The following is a 16,515-nucleotide window of genomic DNA, read 5'->3' on the forward strand; positions in this document are numbered from 1 at the left end:
GTTTTATAATAGCCTATCCTTTCTAAAAACAGGCCATAAATTCGGACCCCAAGAAGGCCGCTCTAAAGAGACTATTATACTACATGGCTGGGGGAAGAGGCAAGCCCCAGATACCACCACGAGCACACCAGAGCTCTTTATGTCTGTGAATGCAGCTAGAAGACGGGCTCCTCAGAGCAGAGCCGCAGCCAGAAAGGGGAATCTCCTCATGGGCTCACGGCCCGCCTGCCGGGAGCTCTCTGGTACCCCAGAGCCCGGCATCCTGCCCCTGTTCTTGGGGGGCTCTGAGGGAGGCCGGGGGCAGCAGGTGGCGCCTCGGAGCCGGGCCCGCTCCTCAGCGTGCCCAGGCCTCGCTTGGGTGTTCTCAGCCAGAGCAGGTCCCTGGCACGTTTTCGCCCAGTTCTGTCGATTAGGACATGGTTAAAATGTCCTGGGAGCTTTACAGAAGGCAGCCGTGCCACCAGCGGGTTCTGCTGTGGGACAGCAGTGAGGGCTCTACACGTCGCACGTCAGCTGCCTCCCGGCTCCCAGTTTCCTCTGCAAAGAGAGCCCAAATGCAGTACAGTGCCTGCATATGCTTTCGTGGTCAGCATTTTGAGGCCCTCCTCAGGTTCCCCTGGGCTTTACAGTACTCCTGGATGTTGTCATTGCAGGGCAGAATGCAAGAGCTATTAGTCCCAATTTAATGAGGCGGTGGAGTCCTACTGTACAGGGAGTGACAGCTGAAGGTGCTGTGCCCAAGTCCCTCAGACCCTCACTCCAGCTGCTGAACTGCGGTGTGGTAAAGTTTGGAATCCCACAGGAACTAATCAGGCCCTAATGTGCGTTACAGTTCCCCATGGGAAACTGTTCAGGAACAGACATGTCTTCAAGCTGTAAATAAGCCAGAAGGCACCGGCAGGAAGCAGAGAGCTCAAGCTTTGGGCAAGATGGGGAAAAAAAACTTGGGTTACAACAATTTCAATACCACTCTGCCCAAGGCAGCCAGAACCCAACTGCATTTTACATAGATTGCCCTACTAACCTGGATAGAAGGCACCAGTATCACCCTGATGTGGCACAGAGATGGCAAGGCAGACATGCAGACAAGGCAGATGTAGCATCCTCTAAAATTTGGATAAAGGGTCAGAGATTTGGATCTGCTGCTGAACTCTGCTGCTGAACTCTGGGCACATCACAGCTCCCTGTTGCATTATAATTTACAGGAGGTGAATAATATTTGCCTAACTCTTAGGAGTAATATGATAAAAAAAAAAATCAATATGTACAGGACATGCTATAATCATGAAGATACCTAGATAAACATAAAATATTTTTAAAATACATCTTTGCAGAGATTAAAATTTAGAAAAACCCTTGGAATAATAATAAAAAAAAATGCTTAAAATTAGGTAGCCTTTGAAAGTAGGCATCATCGAACATTTCCTTCTCCCCTTTCCCATCACCTCAAACACAGACAAACTTCGCAAAGCAATATGAACTCTGCAGTATCAAGTAAAACAGGGTTGACAAGAGGAAGGAATGTTGGAACATGATTTATTAAAATCAGTTTATAAAACCCTAGGACCAGTTAACAAAGAATAGAGTACTCATCCAATGCTTTGAAGATGGGAACAGGACTCTCCAGAAAAGGTCTGAATCATCAGACATATATTTGTTGGAGGTAACACGATTTATGTGGCAGTCAGATCTGAAGTTTCAGATCCTCTCTGGATGGAGCCTTGTTTTCCCTCATCTTTTAAGCTGCTTCTTAGTTTATTAACACAACAGCACTGTGTATGCCTACCACAAAGTAGTTTTTGCTTGTGTCACTGGAAGCACATAATTTTCATTCTAAACTTTGTTAATACTTTCACAAACATTTGCTTTACCTCAACTTAAAATATATATATATATATATATTTATATATATAATACAGTGGGAGAAAATACTTTGATTACAAAGTAAAACAAATTAGCAAACCAAGGCTAAAATACCATAAAACAAGAATTAGAATAGGAAAAAAAAAAAAAAAAAGTGGATATCCTTATAGGTAGTTTCCCTTAGGTGGTGGAAATCTTTGGATCCAGAAACACTGTCAAAACACCACAGATAAAGTTGCAATCTTTCCCTCCTTGCTCCCCAGAAACAAACCAACCCCAACACCCCAAAATCTGACACGTTCAGCATGTCTCAGGCACAGGATCTTGAGGTAATTACCAGAAGGGATGCTGGCAGACAGCGGAGTCCACACAGAAAACATGCACTTGCCATTTCTTCCTGAATTTCAGAAGTCTCTCTTCTAGAGCAGTCTCTCATACATAATTGCACGTCCAGTTGTACAACCTAGACATTGTAGATCCAAGAGGAGCAGCAATATTCTCTGCAGGATACTTTTGACTAATTAAATCCTAATTAAAACTCCTTGCATGAAGTACTGTTTAAATTAAGAACATTACTAGAGTGGAATCTGACAGTGGCGTAGACATAACATAACGGTTATGTTTATAAAATGAACATGTTTTTAAATGAGAAACCACGACAAAGCCAAATCTTCACATAGGACTACATGAAGGACTTTGTGAAAATGGAAATGTACGGGTGTTTTTTCCTAAAACAGGAATAACTGCTTACTACTTAGGTGATATTCTGTAACCACAGGAGGTAAGTTTGGAAACACTGACTATTCTTACCTATTCTAGGATGGAAACACTGGCCACATGCATCCAAAGTAGACCTGCACCTGCGCTACTCGTATAAAGAGCAGTGACATTCGTCTCCTTTTTCAGTACTCACGTTTGAACTCCTAAAACACTCCAAGCAGAACACTTGACATTTTTATATTCCCTAGCTTAAAATGATAGCAGAAGTCACTCTTCTACATGGCTATCAAAGCCTCAGTGCGGTAGTATGTATGCTGTGACTGTTTCCTGTTCTCTCCACTCCTCCAACACACTTAAAGCCAAAACAAAACCTGATAACATTTCTGGTATTGCTACACCTTCCCTAGCGATATGCAACCGAATCATGTCATAAATTAGCCTTTAAAAGCAAAGCCCTGATTCAAGTTACAAAAATGTAATCTTTCCCTCTGCTCCCTCTTTGCAGGATAACTTCTTTGCAGTCTATGTGCATTCATGGTACTCAGTCAACTGAGTTGATTGTACTCATTTTAAATTGTTCCTTTTAACGCTTTTACCCTCCACCCACAGGTCCTCCGCTTCTCTTCTCATTGATTATTGCACCCTGGGGCTGCAGAAGAGGTGCTTGCCTGCTTCTGCTTCTTACGGCGTTTGTTCAGAAGGCGGTTGTTGGATGTTTTCAAGTCTTTAATTTTCACCTGATCATAGTCCACTCTCATGGTAGCCAAAGCGCTGGTCATCTCCTCCTGGAAACCAAGCAATTAATTTATTGAACACCCCAAGGCAGAGAGAGCACAGCCATCCCACACTAGTGCCAGGTGATTAATGTACAGAAAAGAACCCTCTGTTATGCTACAGCCAGGAATAGTCAAGCCCTTTCTGCTGCAGTGGACTATGACTAAAGGCTTCGTTCTACTCAGGGATTCATTCAGGAGGAACTATTCACAGCGTTTCACATGTGGGCAACACAGGACCACACTCCTCTGGCCCGATTTCCACCATGTCCCTGTGCCCAGCATTTCTTACTGTCTGGCTCTGGGCCTTCACCAGCTGCTAAATCTGGGCTTCTTGTAACAGAGTGAGAGCACTGTTTTTCTTGCTCTGTCACCAAGCTAGGTTAGCAGGAAGTAGAATAAAGAGTCCACACAAAGTTATGTAAAAGTGTGCACTTCAAATTCACATGCTTCCTTAGTTTGAATTAGCGTTTAAGTTCAGACAAATCTTAAACTTTTTAATAAGGCTGTGAGTGAACATCTGCTTAGGTCAATGGATGCCTGTGCATTTAGTTCAGGAAAGGAAAAAGGATTAAATATTATGGGAATGCTAGCGGCCCAAGGGAATACCTCTGGGACAAGTGTAAGAAGCTCTCAGAAACATGGAAATGAAGAAGGCTAAGTGAAAATAGATATCTGATTCCTTTGACTTGGAAGGTGCATGTTGCCTAGGTCCTGTCAAATTTTATCTTAACATAGTTTAACACCTGCGACTGCACATTGGTAATTTAAATAAAACGAGTGATCAGTAGAATACCTTAAAGGAATGTTGCAATTATCAAAATGCCAAGGATTATAAGTGCACAAAGTTCAGAACTAATTGTGAAAAAATATGCCAACCTGATAAAGGCCAGCAGGAAAGAGTTAAGGCTTGCAAATAACTTTTAGTCTGCCCTATAGTTTCACTTTGCAGGAAGCATTCAACTGTCATCAATACAACGAGTAGGTGAGGCACTTGGTTAGATTAAGGGAAAGACAGGTACATTTTTCTTTTTTCCTCCTCCTTACTAAAACTGTCACAACAAGACAAGGCTAAGGTTATTTAATGTTGTTTTATTATACAAGAACAGAGTAGAAAAACAGAATGCAGCTCACCTCCCTCTCCATCCTGTCCCCCTTAATTTTCAACATATCCTTTACTTCACCATAACAAACTCCAAACTCCCTCAAGACTGTCCGTTCTCCTCTGTGCTACATACAGAGGCTCAGCAGGTAGCATCATCAATACCTTTGACCATAAACATTTAGTTTGTTGATACTTTGCACAGCTGTAAGACTGTCAGATGAAGCTCAGATAGCATTTTTCTTTTTTAAACAGTTATCGTATACACTACAGTTTTAACCAGGACTGTTTAAGCTTAACACGGTTGTTTACAAAAAACAGCCATAATCTCCATGGACATAAGCATCCACAAAGAAAAGAGCTCATCTAATCTCTTATGTGATTGACTTCAAGAAATCTGAACTACAGTTGACTCACTTTAACTTCATCCCAGTGGTCTTTATCCTCTTGCAGGACCCGTGCAGTATGGAGCGGAGTTGGTGGCACTGCCATTGATCTCTGAGAAAAGGGAAAAATACCAAAAGTAGTGTTCTGAAAAATCAGCTTTGGAAAGTGACTGTTTGCTCTTCTGTGTGTATGGAGGGCATAAAGCTTTATCTATCTTCCTTCAGTGGCCCCCATTATTCATGCTTCCTATCACTCCATAAACCAGTGCATAAAAGCTGTCCTGTGTAGAGAAGGACTACAGTCCCTGTACAACAGTATCTTTAAAGAAGAAAAGGAGAGAGAAATCAATGCTGAATTTACTTCACTCTGCTCCCTTCCAGTCCAACCAATATCCCTGGGTTAGATAATTTTTTACGAACACTTTAGATTTTTAACAATTGTCATTTCACTGTTCGTTAATCATTGTTTCAAAGTAGTTATTTTGACCTTTTTCTTCTAGGAATTTGCAGTAGGAGAAATTTTCTTGGAAATACGTTAACTGAAATTACCAGTTCATCAGATCATAAATGTGCTCAGAAGAAGGAAGTGTACTATTTTTCAGAGTAAAGACTGATTCAATATTCTGGCACAGTTCAGAAGACGGGAGAGCATTGCTCAAGACGCTCTTCGACATAAAATTGAGATCTACGTTCACCTGACATGAAAGATTGGTAGATATTTTAAATTAGAGTAAGGTACAATTTCTAAAGCACAGTTCCCTAGCTAAATTCAGCAAGAAATGTATTTCTTGCCAGTCCATAAGCCAAACCATAATTTCATTCCGATAGTCTATATTCCTTATGTTTTCTATCCAAACTTGTTGTCTACTGCTGTGGCATCCTAGACTGGAGGTAGCTGCCTGCCAGCAGAGTCTAAGGAGATCCCTGTATATGTCACTGTAACAAACATTACTTTGGAAGCAGTGCTTATACTCCACTAAGCTAACAGCACCACTGTACCAAGTTCTGCAGCAGTTACAGAAGGGGAAGCAGAACTCACGACTCCCACCTCCTCTGGAAAAGTACCCCAGCTTTATCAGGTACAGATGGGAAAAGGGAAATGGAAAGGTAGCAGACTAGCTCTTGTGGCGTCCCTGAGCAGGTGCTGAAGGTACACTACTAGCTGCTGTCAGCTACTTCTTATTGAATAAATGGTAGCTACAAGCTAACTAGAGGATTATGTTCTTCACCTGAACTGACACTTTTTGCATAAGCTACAGTATTATAAACAATGAAGGACACATATTTTGCACAGGCCTCAACTAAAAGGAAATAAAATAAAGAGAGAAACACAAAGACTCTGCTTCTTGTGAGAGGCATCTCCCTACTCATGTTCCTACTTAGGGTTACAGGAAAAGAAAAGGAAGAACACTGACATTAGCTGTGCTGGTCTTTCCCTCTCTGGCCCTCTGCCTCATGGGAACAATAGGTTCAGCAGAAAAAATGCTCATCTGCTGCTCCTAGTGCATTCTTCCACGATTCTAGCACAGCTCTTGGGTGCAGCAGTCTATAGACCTTGTCTTTAATCTCCACCTCATTAATTGGTTATATGAATATTTCAAGTAACATGTGTTGCTGTAGGTGGTAGCTTCCTTAGATATTAGGCACTCGTTCTGTGAAATTCATTGCCTGCTGACTTCTGGAACACCTCCTTTTCTTTGGTCTTCAAACACTTAAGCTAGAGGTATTTACTCTGAACAGCAATTACATTTTTATTCAGTTAAAAAAAACACTTAGGAACATTGCCTAGGTTCTGTTCCAGTTTTACAGACTCTTAGTAACCTTAATTTCTCAGCTTCCACAACTCTAAATGAAGATACCTAACTCCTTCAGCAGGATGTTATAAAGCTATGTTACTGGATGATTCTAGGGGCTTTCAGATCTTCAAGCAGGCATTATAGAAATGCTGACTATTAGTCATGCCTCTGTTTCTGCCCCTTCTTCTGAGAAACAGCATAGAAAAAAGCACAGAGAAAGCATTATGGGAGAACAGAGCATTCTACAGTACAAGTGATTTTGTTCCTGGCCAATGATGTTTTGGGCAGTAAGAAACAACACAGGTCCTCTTTTCAGGCACAAATGTGAGAAGTATAAGCTATTATTTTGAGTGAAACCTAGAGCAGAGATGATATTCTGAAACAGCCTGATAACCCATAGGATTCTTGTCTCTTCTTTGAAATATTGCATTATGAACTGGTCCTCACCCTCCAACCCCCACTTTATTTACTTATTTATTTATTTAGAAGGAAAAGGAAACTCAGCCAAGTTGCAGAATGAAACCTGAACTGGGACCATTAATAGCTCTGTGTACCACCTTATCTGGTAATCTCTTACAGGGCACTAAGCCGAAACCCTTGCTCCTCTCCCAGGCGCTTCCAAACTCTGCCAAGGATGAGAATTCCCACTAAGCATAGGACTGTGTTCACACTAACACAGCTATGTACAATGGTGCCTGAGACCACTAATAATAGCTCTCTTTAAATCCTGCACTGATGAGGTAAGTACAGTTTATTTTTATATATTTTAAATGGAGTAACACATGCATGTGCTTCAGACAACAGCAACTGCCTGCTTTCAGAAGATATAGCTATATTCTGCTTAAAAGGATGCTACTGTGGGTGTCTCTCTTTGCGTGTCCTCTGGTAACACCAAGAAAAATTGTGGTTCTACAGGCAAATGCCTCTCTGTGAAGGGCACAGTAGGTTAATTAAGTTATTAGCTGTAATCATCATCTTTCTCTTGATGTACTACGTGGAGCTACACGTTAAGTTCTGCATGCAGGAATTCATCTTGCTTCCTTGTAAAAAGCTATATGAAACTCACGTTAATCCAAGGGTGATTCATAAACTGAGAAACTGTCATCCTCTCTGTTGGGTCGGTCTTCAGTAAGTGGCGAATCAGTTGTTTGGCTGAAAAACAGGACCAACATGGTGTGTTGTAGTCTACTACTGTGCTCCCCCAAATCCTTGAGAACACAAAGACCTGCTGAATGAAGAAAGATAATTTTGCAGAACTCAGAACACCTAACTATTGCTGCTCCCAAGTTAAGAAGCCATGTATAGTGTGGGAGGTTATTTTGCTTAAAGAGGCAGAACATGAAAACATCCAAAACAAAAAAAGGCAAGAGGGAAAGATAAAGGACTGGAGATCCTACTTCAATCTACTGTGCTCTCTACTTCACAAACCCAACTGTTCTGAGAGCAAGAAATTGAGAAAAAGGGCAACACAGGAGCAGAAAGCTACCTGTCTAAAAGATGGCAACAAGCCTAGCTGAATGAATGCATGAATTGATGTTTTGAGGAGTAATAGAAGACAAAACCTAGCACAAGCCATGAAAACAAAGGCAATAAATTCTGACAACTGAGAGGCCACTAAAAGGACAAAAAAGTTAAAGAAATGGTTTACATAAACAGGCTTTGCAGCAGCTTTCTGTGAACATGGCATTGACCAAAGTGAGAAGTACTACGTAACTGAGATGAGAGATGATCAGAGTTTGAACGTGAGTTTCAGTAATGTGAATGGACAGGAAACACCACACCCAAGGGACATTATTCAGAAATACTTAAACATAACTTCCTGAGGAAAACACAGACAAAATTTTAAATAAGTTCTTTTAGCAACACTGTATGACAGACGACTAAATGTTTCTAAGGAGATGCAACAGATAAAAGTTGTGACTTTAGTTTGATGGAGGCCACAAAGGAGGTGTACAGTAAAGATTACCTGGAGTCTAAAATCTACGAGGTAAACAAACAAAATAATAAAAATAAGAAATAAAAAAAAAAAAAAGAGGAAACCATGAACAGAGTCCATTAAGATGATTAGATGATTATAGGAAACTAGTGGGAAATTCAGAGGTAGTCTCCATAGATGATGCAATGAAGAAACGATCAGAAAAGGGAAACCATGACAGAACAGTAGGGAGGAGTAGGAGGGCAAAAAGAGGCAGATTGCTGACACTGTCTGGTCAGCCTGAAAGAATGCCCATTAGCTACCTACCCTTAGCAGGTTCAAAGGTAGAGGGCATCTATCTTCACCCAGGCAAGCATATGGAAACCCTACACATTTTCAAAGTGAATGTTCTCTGATCAAGCTCCCCTAGGATTCTAATAACTGCTGTAAAATACGAACAAGTCTAAAGAGTGACACATCATTAAGCCAGACACCCATAACTAAAACATCTTTCTTACTAATGTGAAGTAGTTCACGCTGTATACACAGCCATGGGATCCAATGAGGGGTTACAATACCACAGATTACAGTGCTATCCAATGGTAATTTGTTACTGCTTTAGCAGCAGACCATAACGGGATATTAAAAGTAGCAACATAAAGGGCTTGTTAGATGAAGATGTGCTCAGAGATTGCTGACCCTTCACTCTAAGACAATGTGCAGATGAGACTTACGGGTTATGAGACTGTCAAAATAACAGAGAATCAAAACCATCCACTTTCAGGACACTGGTTTGAGCCCATCCAGGTCACAGCTGAGCAGCAGCAGCTTTTGGTCAATGACTGATACAAAGCAAATTGTTGACCTTCATTTAAGTGGTGGCTGGCAAGTTTCCTTATCACAAAAAGCTAGAATGAAAAGTTGCCATCCTTGCTGGCTGTATCACCAGGCAGGGCAAAGACTGAATGAGTTCTTAAAAGAGTTTGCCTTTCTTCCAACTCAGCTTGCATTGCAGCTGCCCTGACAGTCTCCTTTCTCATGATTAAATACTTTTGTTTCTTGAGGGTTTAATCCGGGCTTTCACTAGCACTTGTTGGAATTTGAAAGAAAGTTTTCAGTAGTTATTTGCTTTCTATAGCACTTAGCTTGCTGGCTAGTATCCGAGTTCCCATTCCTTCTCTGTATCACCTTACAACAAAAGTAAAAAATAGAAATAAACATCAAATCAGGATTTTAAAAATAGTCTTACGTAAACACTCCTTCACTGTACAACACCATGCACATATTTATCAGAAACACTGAGCATTGGTACCTTCTTCTGATACTTCAGCCCATTCTGGATTAGGAAACCCATACTGCCCCATCCGAATTCTTCTCTTCATCCCTGGAGAAATAGCTTGTCCGGTGTTTGAGTAGAATGGAGGGAAGCCACACAGGCTGTAAGAATGGACAAAATAAGTCTTACAACTAGAAAAAAACTTTAATCTCTTAAGAAGCCCCATGAAAGCTTATACACTTCCGGAGGTTGCATGATCCTAATGATTAATTACTTTTAAGTGCAGATTTAATAAATTTGGCCTTTTTCTGTTGATATGTACTCTTTTCAAATACTTACAGAATATACGTGATGACACCCAGAGACCACATGTCACATGATTTGTCATACTTCTCAGGACCAAGGACTTCTGGAGCTGAAGAAGAAAGAAAAACCAGAAATTAACAGAGAAACAGATATTTTCTCTCATTTTCGTCACCTTTTAAGTAGCAGCACACTTCAATAACAAATATGGGAAGCATTAACAAAGCAAAACAAAACAAAAAATACACCATGACTCACTGCAGGAACTGCGTGGTATTTTCTATTGACAAGTTCCTAAATGCATCTCTGTAGCTTTAAAGAGGAGGAATGGAGCTGGCAAAATGCCCTATACTCTTCACCTTAGTGTCTGCTCAAGAGAGTACTAAGATTGCAGAAAAGCAGAAGGAGCTATAGCTAAATGTGTACAGGGAGACACAGTACTAAAAGAGGCCTCAACATATGTTCTAGAAAGCAGAACAGAAAGGACCCACTTGAGCTGTGATAAAATTTTGAACAGTACCTAGGTGGAGTGTCTTTGGCTTTCCTAACTACAGAGCACTGTATTTTTCTTTGGCCTCCAGAGCACTCTATTTTTCATTAAGTAACAAAATTTTACAGAGATACTTTTAAAGGGGATATTCATTGGGACATGCGATCTGGCATGGAGCTTGATTCTGTAAGGAAATGGCTCTATAAACAAATGAGCAATCCTGCTGGTTTAAAGAAAAAGGTGTTGAGAAGGGAAATGTCACCCTGTTTATGTACAAATATAAAGGCAGAAAAACATATATGCGAAAATTCTTTAATATTTTATCACTAATCCCAGTTTAAGAAAACAGAGAAGAAAGCATCAGGAAAAAATATTGCTATCATAGGTTTCTGCTAACAAATGAGTAACAGTATCTTTCATCACAAAAAAAATAACGTAACACCTACATAGATGAAGGGGAAAGAAAATTAAGCCCTTTTTCCTCCAAAGAAATTCCAAGCACAGACTGCCTTGGTCATACCATATGGTGAATGACTATTAACTCAATGACTGAAAAGGACACACTTTAAAGAGTGCACAGAGGACAGTCTAATGTGGCATTCATTACACAGTGCTCTGTCACTGGACAAAATGCAGGCAAAAATTCAGCTGTGATTAAGTCACTTTGGTCCTTTATTATTAATTCATCCATTTGCCATCTTTAAGAAGCCTTACAGCTGAGAAAATACTCTCCTTGTTTTTTTATTGCATTAGTTAAGGTATGGGAAGTTTTTCAAGGAAACACCCAAATAATTATGAAGCTGAGTTCAAGTTGTGGCTTTTATTGCATCATCCAGAGGAAACATAAGGTTTACTTTGGTGTAATCAGAAGCAACACGTTCTCTCTCCTTGATCCTCACTTGCATCCTCTGTTAAGGCTGTTTCCTCTGCAACCCAGGAAGAAAGCAGGAGGAATGGTCTGGAACCAGACTAGGTTTTGGGTTGGGGTAGATCTTATTTTAAATTCTGCAGGCTCCCTCTTTGCATTGTATCCACAAGAGAGGATTTGCCATCCATTCCTACAGCCCATGGACTCTCTATAATGGGAGGGATAAGAAACACAGATGAAACGCATCTTGGATAACTCACCCACATAGTAAGGAGTGTAACAAGGGGTCTGCAGTGCATTTTGTACAGTGGTTTCTTTGGCAAAGCCGAAGTCAGTGAGTTTGAGTACAGCATCCTTCTCTTTAGATGTGTAAAGCAAGTTTTCAGGCTGAAAGACCACAGGGAGAAAGGATAAGCAGAGCAATGAAGAGAAGTCTTTAACAAGATGTACAGTCAAACCATTCCCGCTTGCCTGGATCACCACCAGCATCTCAGTCCTCTCTCACGGTCTATCACACCACACAGAAAGTTCCCTCCCAACAGGCAAGCAGCTTTACTCAGACTAGGGATCAACATCCTTCTCTGCATGGTATTTGTGAGAGTACATGGTGAGATTCCCATCAGATCCAATGGGCATCGAGTCTGGGTTCCTGAACCTCTCTCTAGTTCGCTGCACTGACTAGGATTGTTCCATCTGACCAGCACCATTTGACGTGATGGTACTCTGTAAAACTTCAGGTAGCTGAAGGCTTTCTCGATCCCCTCATCCAGATCATCGATAAAGATATTAAAGAGGACCGGCCCCAGTACCGAGCCCTGGGGGACACCACTAGTGACCGGCCTCCAACTGGATTTGACTCCATTCACCACGACTCTCTGGGCCCGGCTATCCAGCCAGTTTTTAACTCAATGAAGCGTGCGCCAGTCCAAGCCAAGAGCAGCCAGTTTCTTGAGGAGAATGCTGTGGGAAATGGTGTCAAAAGCCTTCCTGAAATCAAGGTAGACCACATCCACAGCCTTTCCCTCATCCACTGAGCACGTCACTTTGTCACAGAAGGAGATCAGGTTCATCAAGAAGGACTTGCCTTTCATAAACCCATGCTGACTGGGCCTGATCGCCTGGTTGCCTGTCCTGCAAGTGCCGTGTGATGACACTCAAGATAATCTGCTCCATGAGCTTCCCTGGCACTGAGGTCAAACTAACAGGCCTATATCTTCCCGGGTCTACCTTCCAGCCCTTCTCGTAGATGGGCATCACATTGTCCCACATACCTTCACAAGGCTCTTCAGAAACAGAATTTGCACAGAGAAGGTACAAGTTCTCGTGCACAGCATGGGCAACAGGACATTCCCAGAATCTGCAAGCAATTGGACTTGTTTTCCGGTTTCTCAGTCATAAGGAATCTATGTACTATTTAATGCTAATACTTAGGGACATCTAGAAGAAGGAAGGGATTGAAAGAAAATAGAATCGAGTACCTATTGAATAATTTGTACCATTTTTAAGTTAGTTCGCTGAGCATAGCTTGTAGGGAGCACTTGGGGCTAAGCAATTCATTTTCTGTGCTGTTTATAGGCAATGGCAAATAGCTCCACAAAAGCGAACAGATTTGTTTTGTCTCTCAGCTGTTCAGCCATTCTCCAGTTCCTACCTCAGGACCATCTCCAGCCCCCAAACGTACTCCTCAGTGACACCACTCAATGTCAGTTCTCCCTCCAGATAAATACACAGAAGCATCCACAGAAACTTCATACACTCAAAGTTGTGGAATCAAGCAGGTGCCTCGGTGCATCACTGCATGGCCTGCTCTTTAGCACACTGCATCTCACACTGCCCTATTGCTGTGCTAGGAATTCCTTGGTGCAGCTATCTTGTCTTTGCTTATGCTGTGTGCTTTACTGAATACAAACAAAACACAATACTATATATATAAAACACAATACCTCATCAAAACTCTACAAGATTTAGGTACAGGCTTTAGTGAGTAAAACACTGTTCCACATGGCAATAACTGAGAAATTCCAATTTTTCCAAATACTTACAAACACTATTAACATGGGTTGGATACAAGGAATTGCATTATTCCTCCCATATATGCAGTTTCTCCTGTTTCTGAAGCACCCCCAACCACCTTTTTTTTTTTTTTTAATACAAGTATGGTTCTGAAAACAAGTAATAACTGTTAAAGACTGTAGGTAGAGGTGTAGTACCTAGTGTAAGTTTACTTCAGGCAGTGTTATTTTCTTGTTAACTAACTGGATTCCAAGTTGGTAGTACCCATTCAGTTAGCCATCTGATTATCACCTCAATTCTTCTGCATTCTTTACACAACTGGAAGGCATTAGCACACATGAATATTTTGACCTTGGACTAGATGTGAGCTAGTTGTGTACAAATCCCTGCTCACACACTGGCAAAGGAATAGGAACACTTTGATCATCTGATTGCACTCCTAGTTCTAATTTAAACCAACACTACCTGTTAATTTTTCTGCTTTACACTCTTTTCTCCTTGACCACACACCTTCAGGCCTCACCTTGACGTCTCTATGGGCAATGTTCATTGAATGAAGATACTGGATGGCTGTTCCGATGTCTCTCATTATTTCAGAGGCCTCTATAAATACAATTTTAGAGAAAGGTCACATTAACATTCCCACTGTAACTCAGGGACATGCTTGGGAATGCTTATGACTTACAAACAGCTTGCTGGAATACAGGGCTAGCGTCAAGACTAGAAAATCTAAAATTAGCCCTAACAGCTGTGTTTTGGTTTTGCGGGCAACCATACCCCCCAATTCCCTGGCTGCTCAGCCCTCCTCCTGAGCATGCACAGCAATTGAACAGTTGAGACTTCTGCTTTTTATGAGCTTATAAATTTGTGCTTAAATTTGCTCACCAGAAAAGCAGCAAGAGCAGAGCAGGTATGCAAGCAATGTGCAAGACTGTGGAGAAAGGACTCCCAGCCAGGACATATCTCCAGCAGTCCAGTACATGACCTTGGTTATCTTAGACAGAAGCTTAACCTGCAGCTTCTAGTTCCGGAGTAATGGGACAGCTTTTGTAATTTTAGGACAGGTCACACCTTGTTCCTCATTGTCTTTAGAAGTTTTTCCTCAGAAGAAACAAAGTCAACAGTTCTATTCTAAAAAGCCTAGACTACCTGCTATAAAACAAGAGGTTTCCAAAATTTAACATGTACCCCAGTGGTAAATTCTTGGTGGTGGTGAGCTGCCTTGCAAGAGCAGTACTCAAGATCTGGACGAATGCAGGTACACAGGGAGAGGTTTCAGAGCAGGGAGGAGGTTACATTCCCATTGTAGCAAGTGAGCATTGTATTACATCTTCACTAACGGGGAAACAAAGAGCAGCTTTAACCTGCTGCTCTTTTCTGCATAGGTGAAAACCTCAGCTGCAGTAGAAGAGAGAAATTGTTGTACTGTAACCTAGAATTGAGATTGAAATTATGCAATCTTAGGCAAAAACAATCAGAAAAGCAGAAACAATCATCTCCTTCACAGAAAGCCTTGTACAACCTCCTCCTTCCTGGCCCAGGCCAAGAACCATGGCTCCTAACGGAGAGTTGTGGCAGATATATGACGGGCCAGCAGAGATGAAGAATCACGTGGAACAGGGCTCATTTATCTCAAGAATGAATAAAAGTATATTTCTATTTTAACACTCCCAAATGGTTTCTGAGTAAGTATGGAGAATGTTATACAATGGTATTTAATGCATGTTTTTAGCATAGCAGAATCACTAAGGACAATTGAAACAGTTTCCTCTCTGGAATCTTTTGTTTTAGGGAGAAACAAATAAAGCACCTGAAAATGTTCATTCTCCTACACAATTCTCCTACCACTTTAAAGGATTCATCTGAGGCCAGGAAACACAGGATCAAGGAAAACCTAGCCTCTATATCAGACTTAGAAAACACAGTAATTTACAAGCTCAGGTATACATTTTTCCTCTTCAAATCATTTTGTCAGGATGCTAGTTACATACACTAATGTTTTCCCTCTTGAGCAGAAATAACCTCCTCTGTTGTGAATGGGCAAGGAGAACGACAGTCAAGCACACCTGTGGTACTCTGCAAATAATAAATAGCAATGACAATAAAAATGGTGAGACTATTCTATTACAAGCTCTGTCACTGACTCATAGCAGGTCTTTAAGCATGCACACGGTCCCTATTACAGATGAGCAGGCTTGTTTACCGTGTGGCTAATAACACTTCCTTTCAAGTAGTACTTTAAAACCCTTGAGTAAGAAATGTTTCATCAAACGTGATTTGCTCATTATATTCATCCCCTCACAGTATAGCTGTGCACAGGGACATTACTTGAGGGACAGCCAGAAGAAAAATCACAGTAGGAACTGAGCTGATGTTGTGGTCTGGCAGGAGACCAGGGACAAGAGTAATAGAGGCTGTGGTGGTTCATAAATGAAGAAGCTGAGTGGCTTTGTACAAGGAATTTTCCTCTAAGCTTCCATATCATGCCTAAACTTGGCACAGTCAGCTAACTCCTCATTTACAGGAACCTTTAAAAGTAATTGTTTACTACAGTGTTGGATACAGAGTTAAAAAGCATAAACAAACATACAAAAAAATAAAGCCAAAGAAAAAATCCTGTAAGAGAGAGCTAAGCAAGGGGACAAAGAAAAGGAGAAGCGATCTGTCAAACTTTAATTTTAAACTTGTGATTTTTCACCTCTCTCGGTGAAAGCTTGATCTCCTCTCTCCTGGATCCTGCTAAACAGCTCTCCTCCCTCCAAGCTGAAACAAAGAACACACACACAAAAACAAGAAAACAACTTACATGAGCAAGAAAGACCAAATTAACACCTGACTGTGCATCTGTGAACCATGGCAGGAATGGATTAGAAAAGATTACAGACCGCCTCCTATGCCAATGCTTCCTAAACATCACACTTGTTTGAATCAATGCACAAAACCATTGTGATACAGAATAAGTAGAAAACAAAACAAAACCAAGGAGTTTTGATGCTTGCAATTTAATGCA

The 16,515-nt window shown here is 41.2% G+C and overlaps 1 protein-coding gene across 13 annotated transcripts in view; it reads right to left on the reverse strand.

Moving 5' to 3' along the window:
• Positions 1 to 1,528: 1,528 nt before the first annotated feature.
• Positions 1,529 to 16,515, reverse strand: part of MAPKAPK3 (MAPK activated protein kinase 3) — a 129,084-nt gene continuing 114,097 nt past the window's right edge. For all 13 annotated transcript variants that reach the window (XM_082768311.1, XM_082768320.1, XM_082768316.1 and 10 more), the window contains 8 exons: positions 16,204 to 16,268; positions 14,029 to 14,108; positions 11,753 to 11,879; positions 10,171 to 10,246; positions 9,868 to 9,992; positions 7,707 to 7,792; positions 4,876 to 4,956; positions 1,529 to 3,368 (listed from right to left, as the gene is read on the reverse strand). In XM_082768311.1, the coding sequence (XP_082624437.1) occupies positions 3,210 to 3,368; positions 4,876 to 4,956; positions 7,707 to 7,792; positions 9,868 to 9,992; positions 10,171 to 10,246; positions 11,753 to 11,879; positions 14,029 to 14,108; positions 16,204 to 16,268 (799 nt within the window). In that variant the 3' untranslated portion in view covers positions 1,529 to 3,209. The remainder of the gene's footprint in view (positions 3,369 to 4,875; positions 4,957 to 7,706; positions 7,793 to 9,867; positions 9,993 to 10,170; positions 10,247 to 11,752; positions 11,880 to 14,028; positions 14,109 to 16,203; positions 16,269 to 16,515) is intronic.

Source organism: Aythya marila, assembly GCF_965140915.1.
Source record: "Aythya marila genome assembly, chromosome: 10".
NCBI classification, from domain to species: Eukaryota; Metazoa; Chordata; class Aves; order Anseriformes; family Anatidae; genus Aythya; species Aythya marila.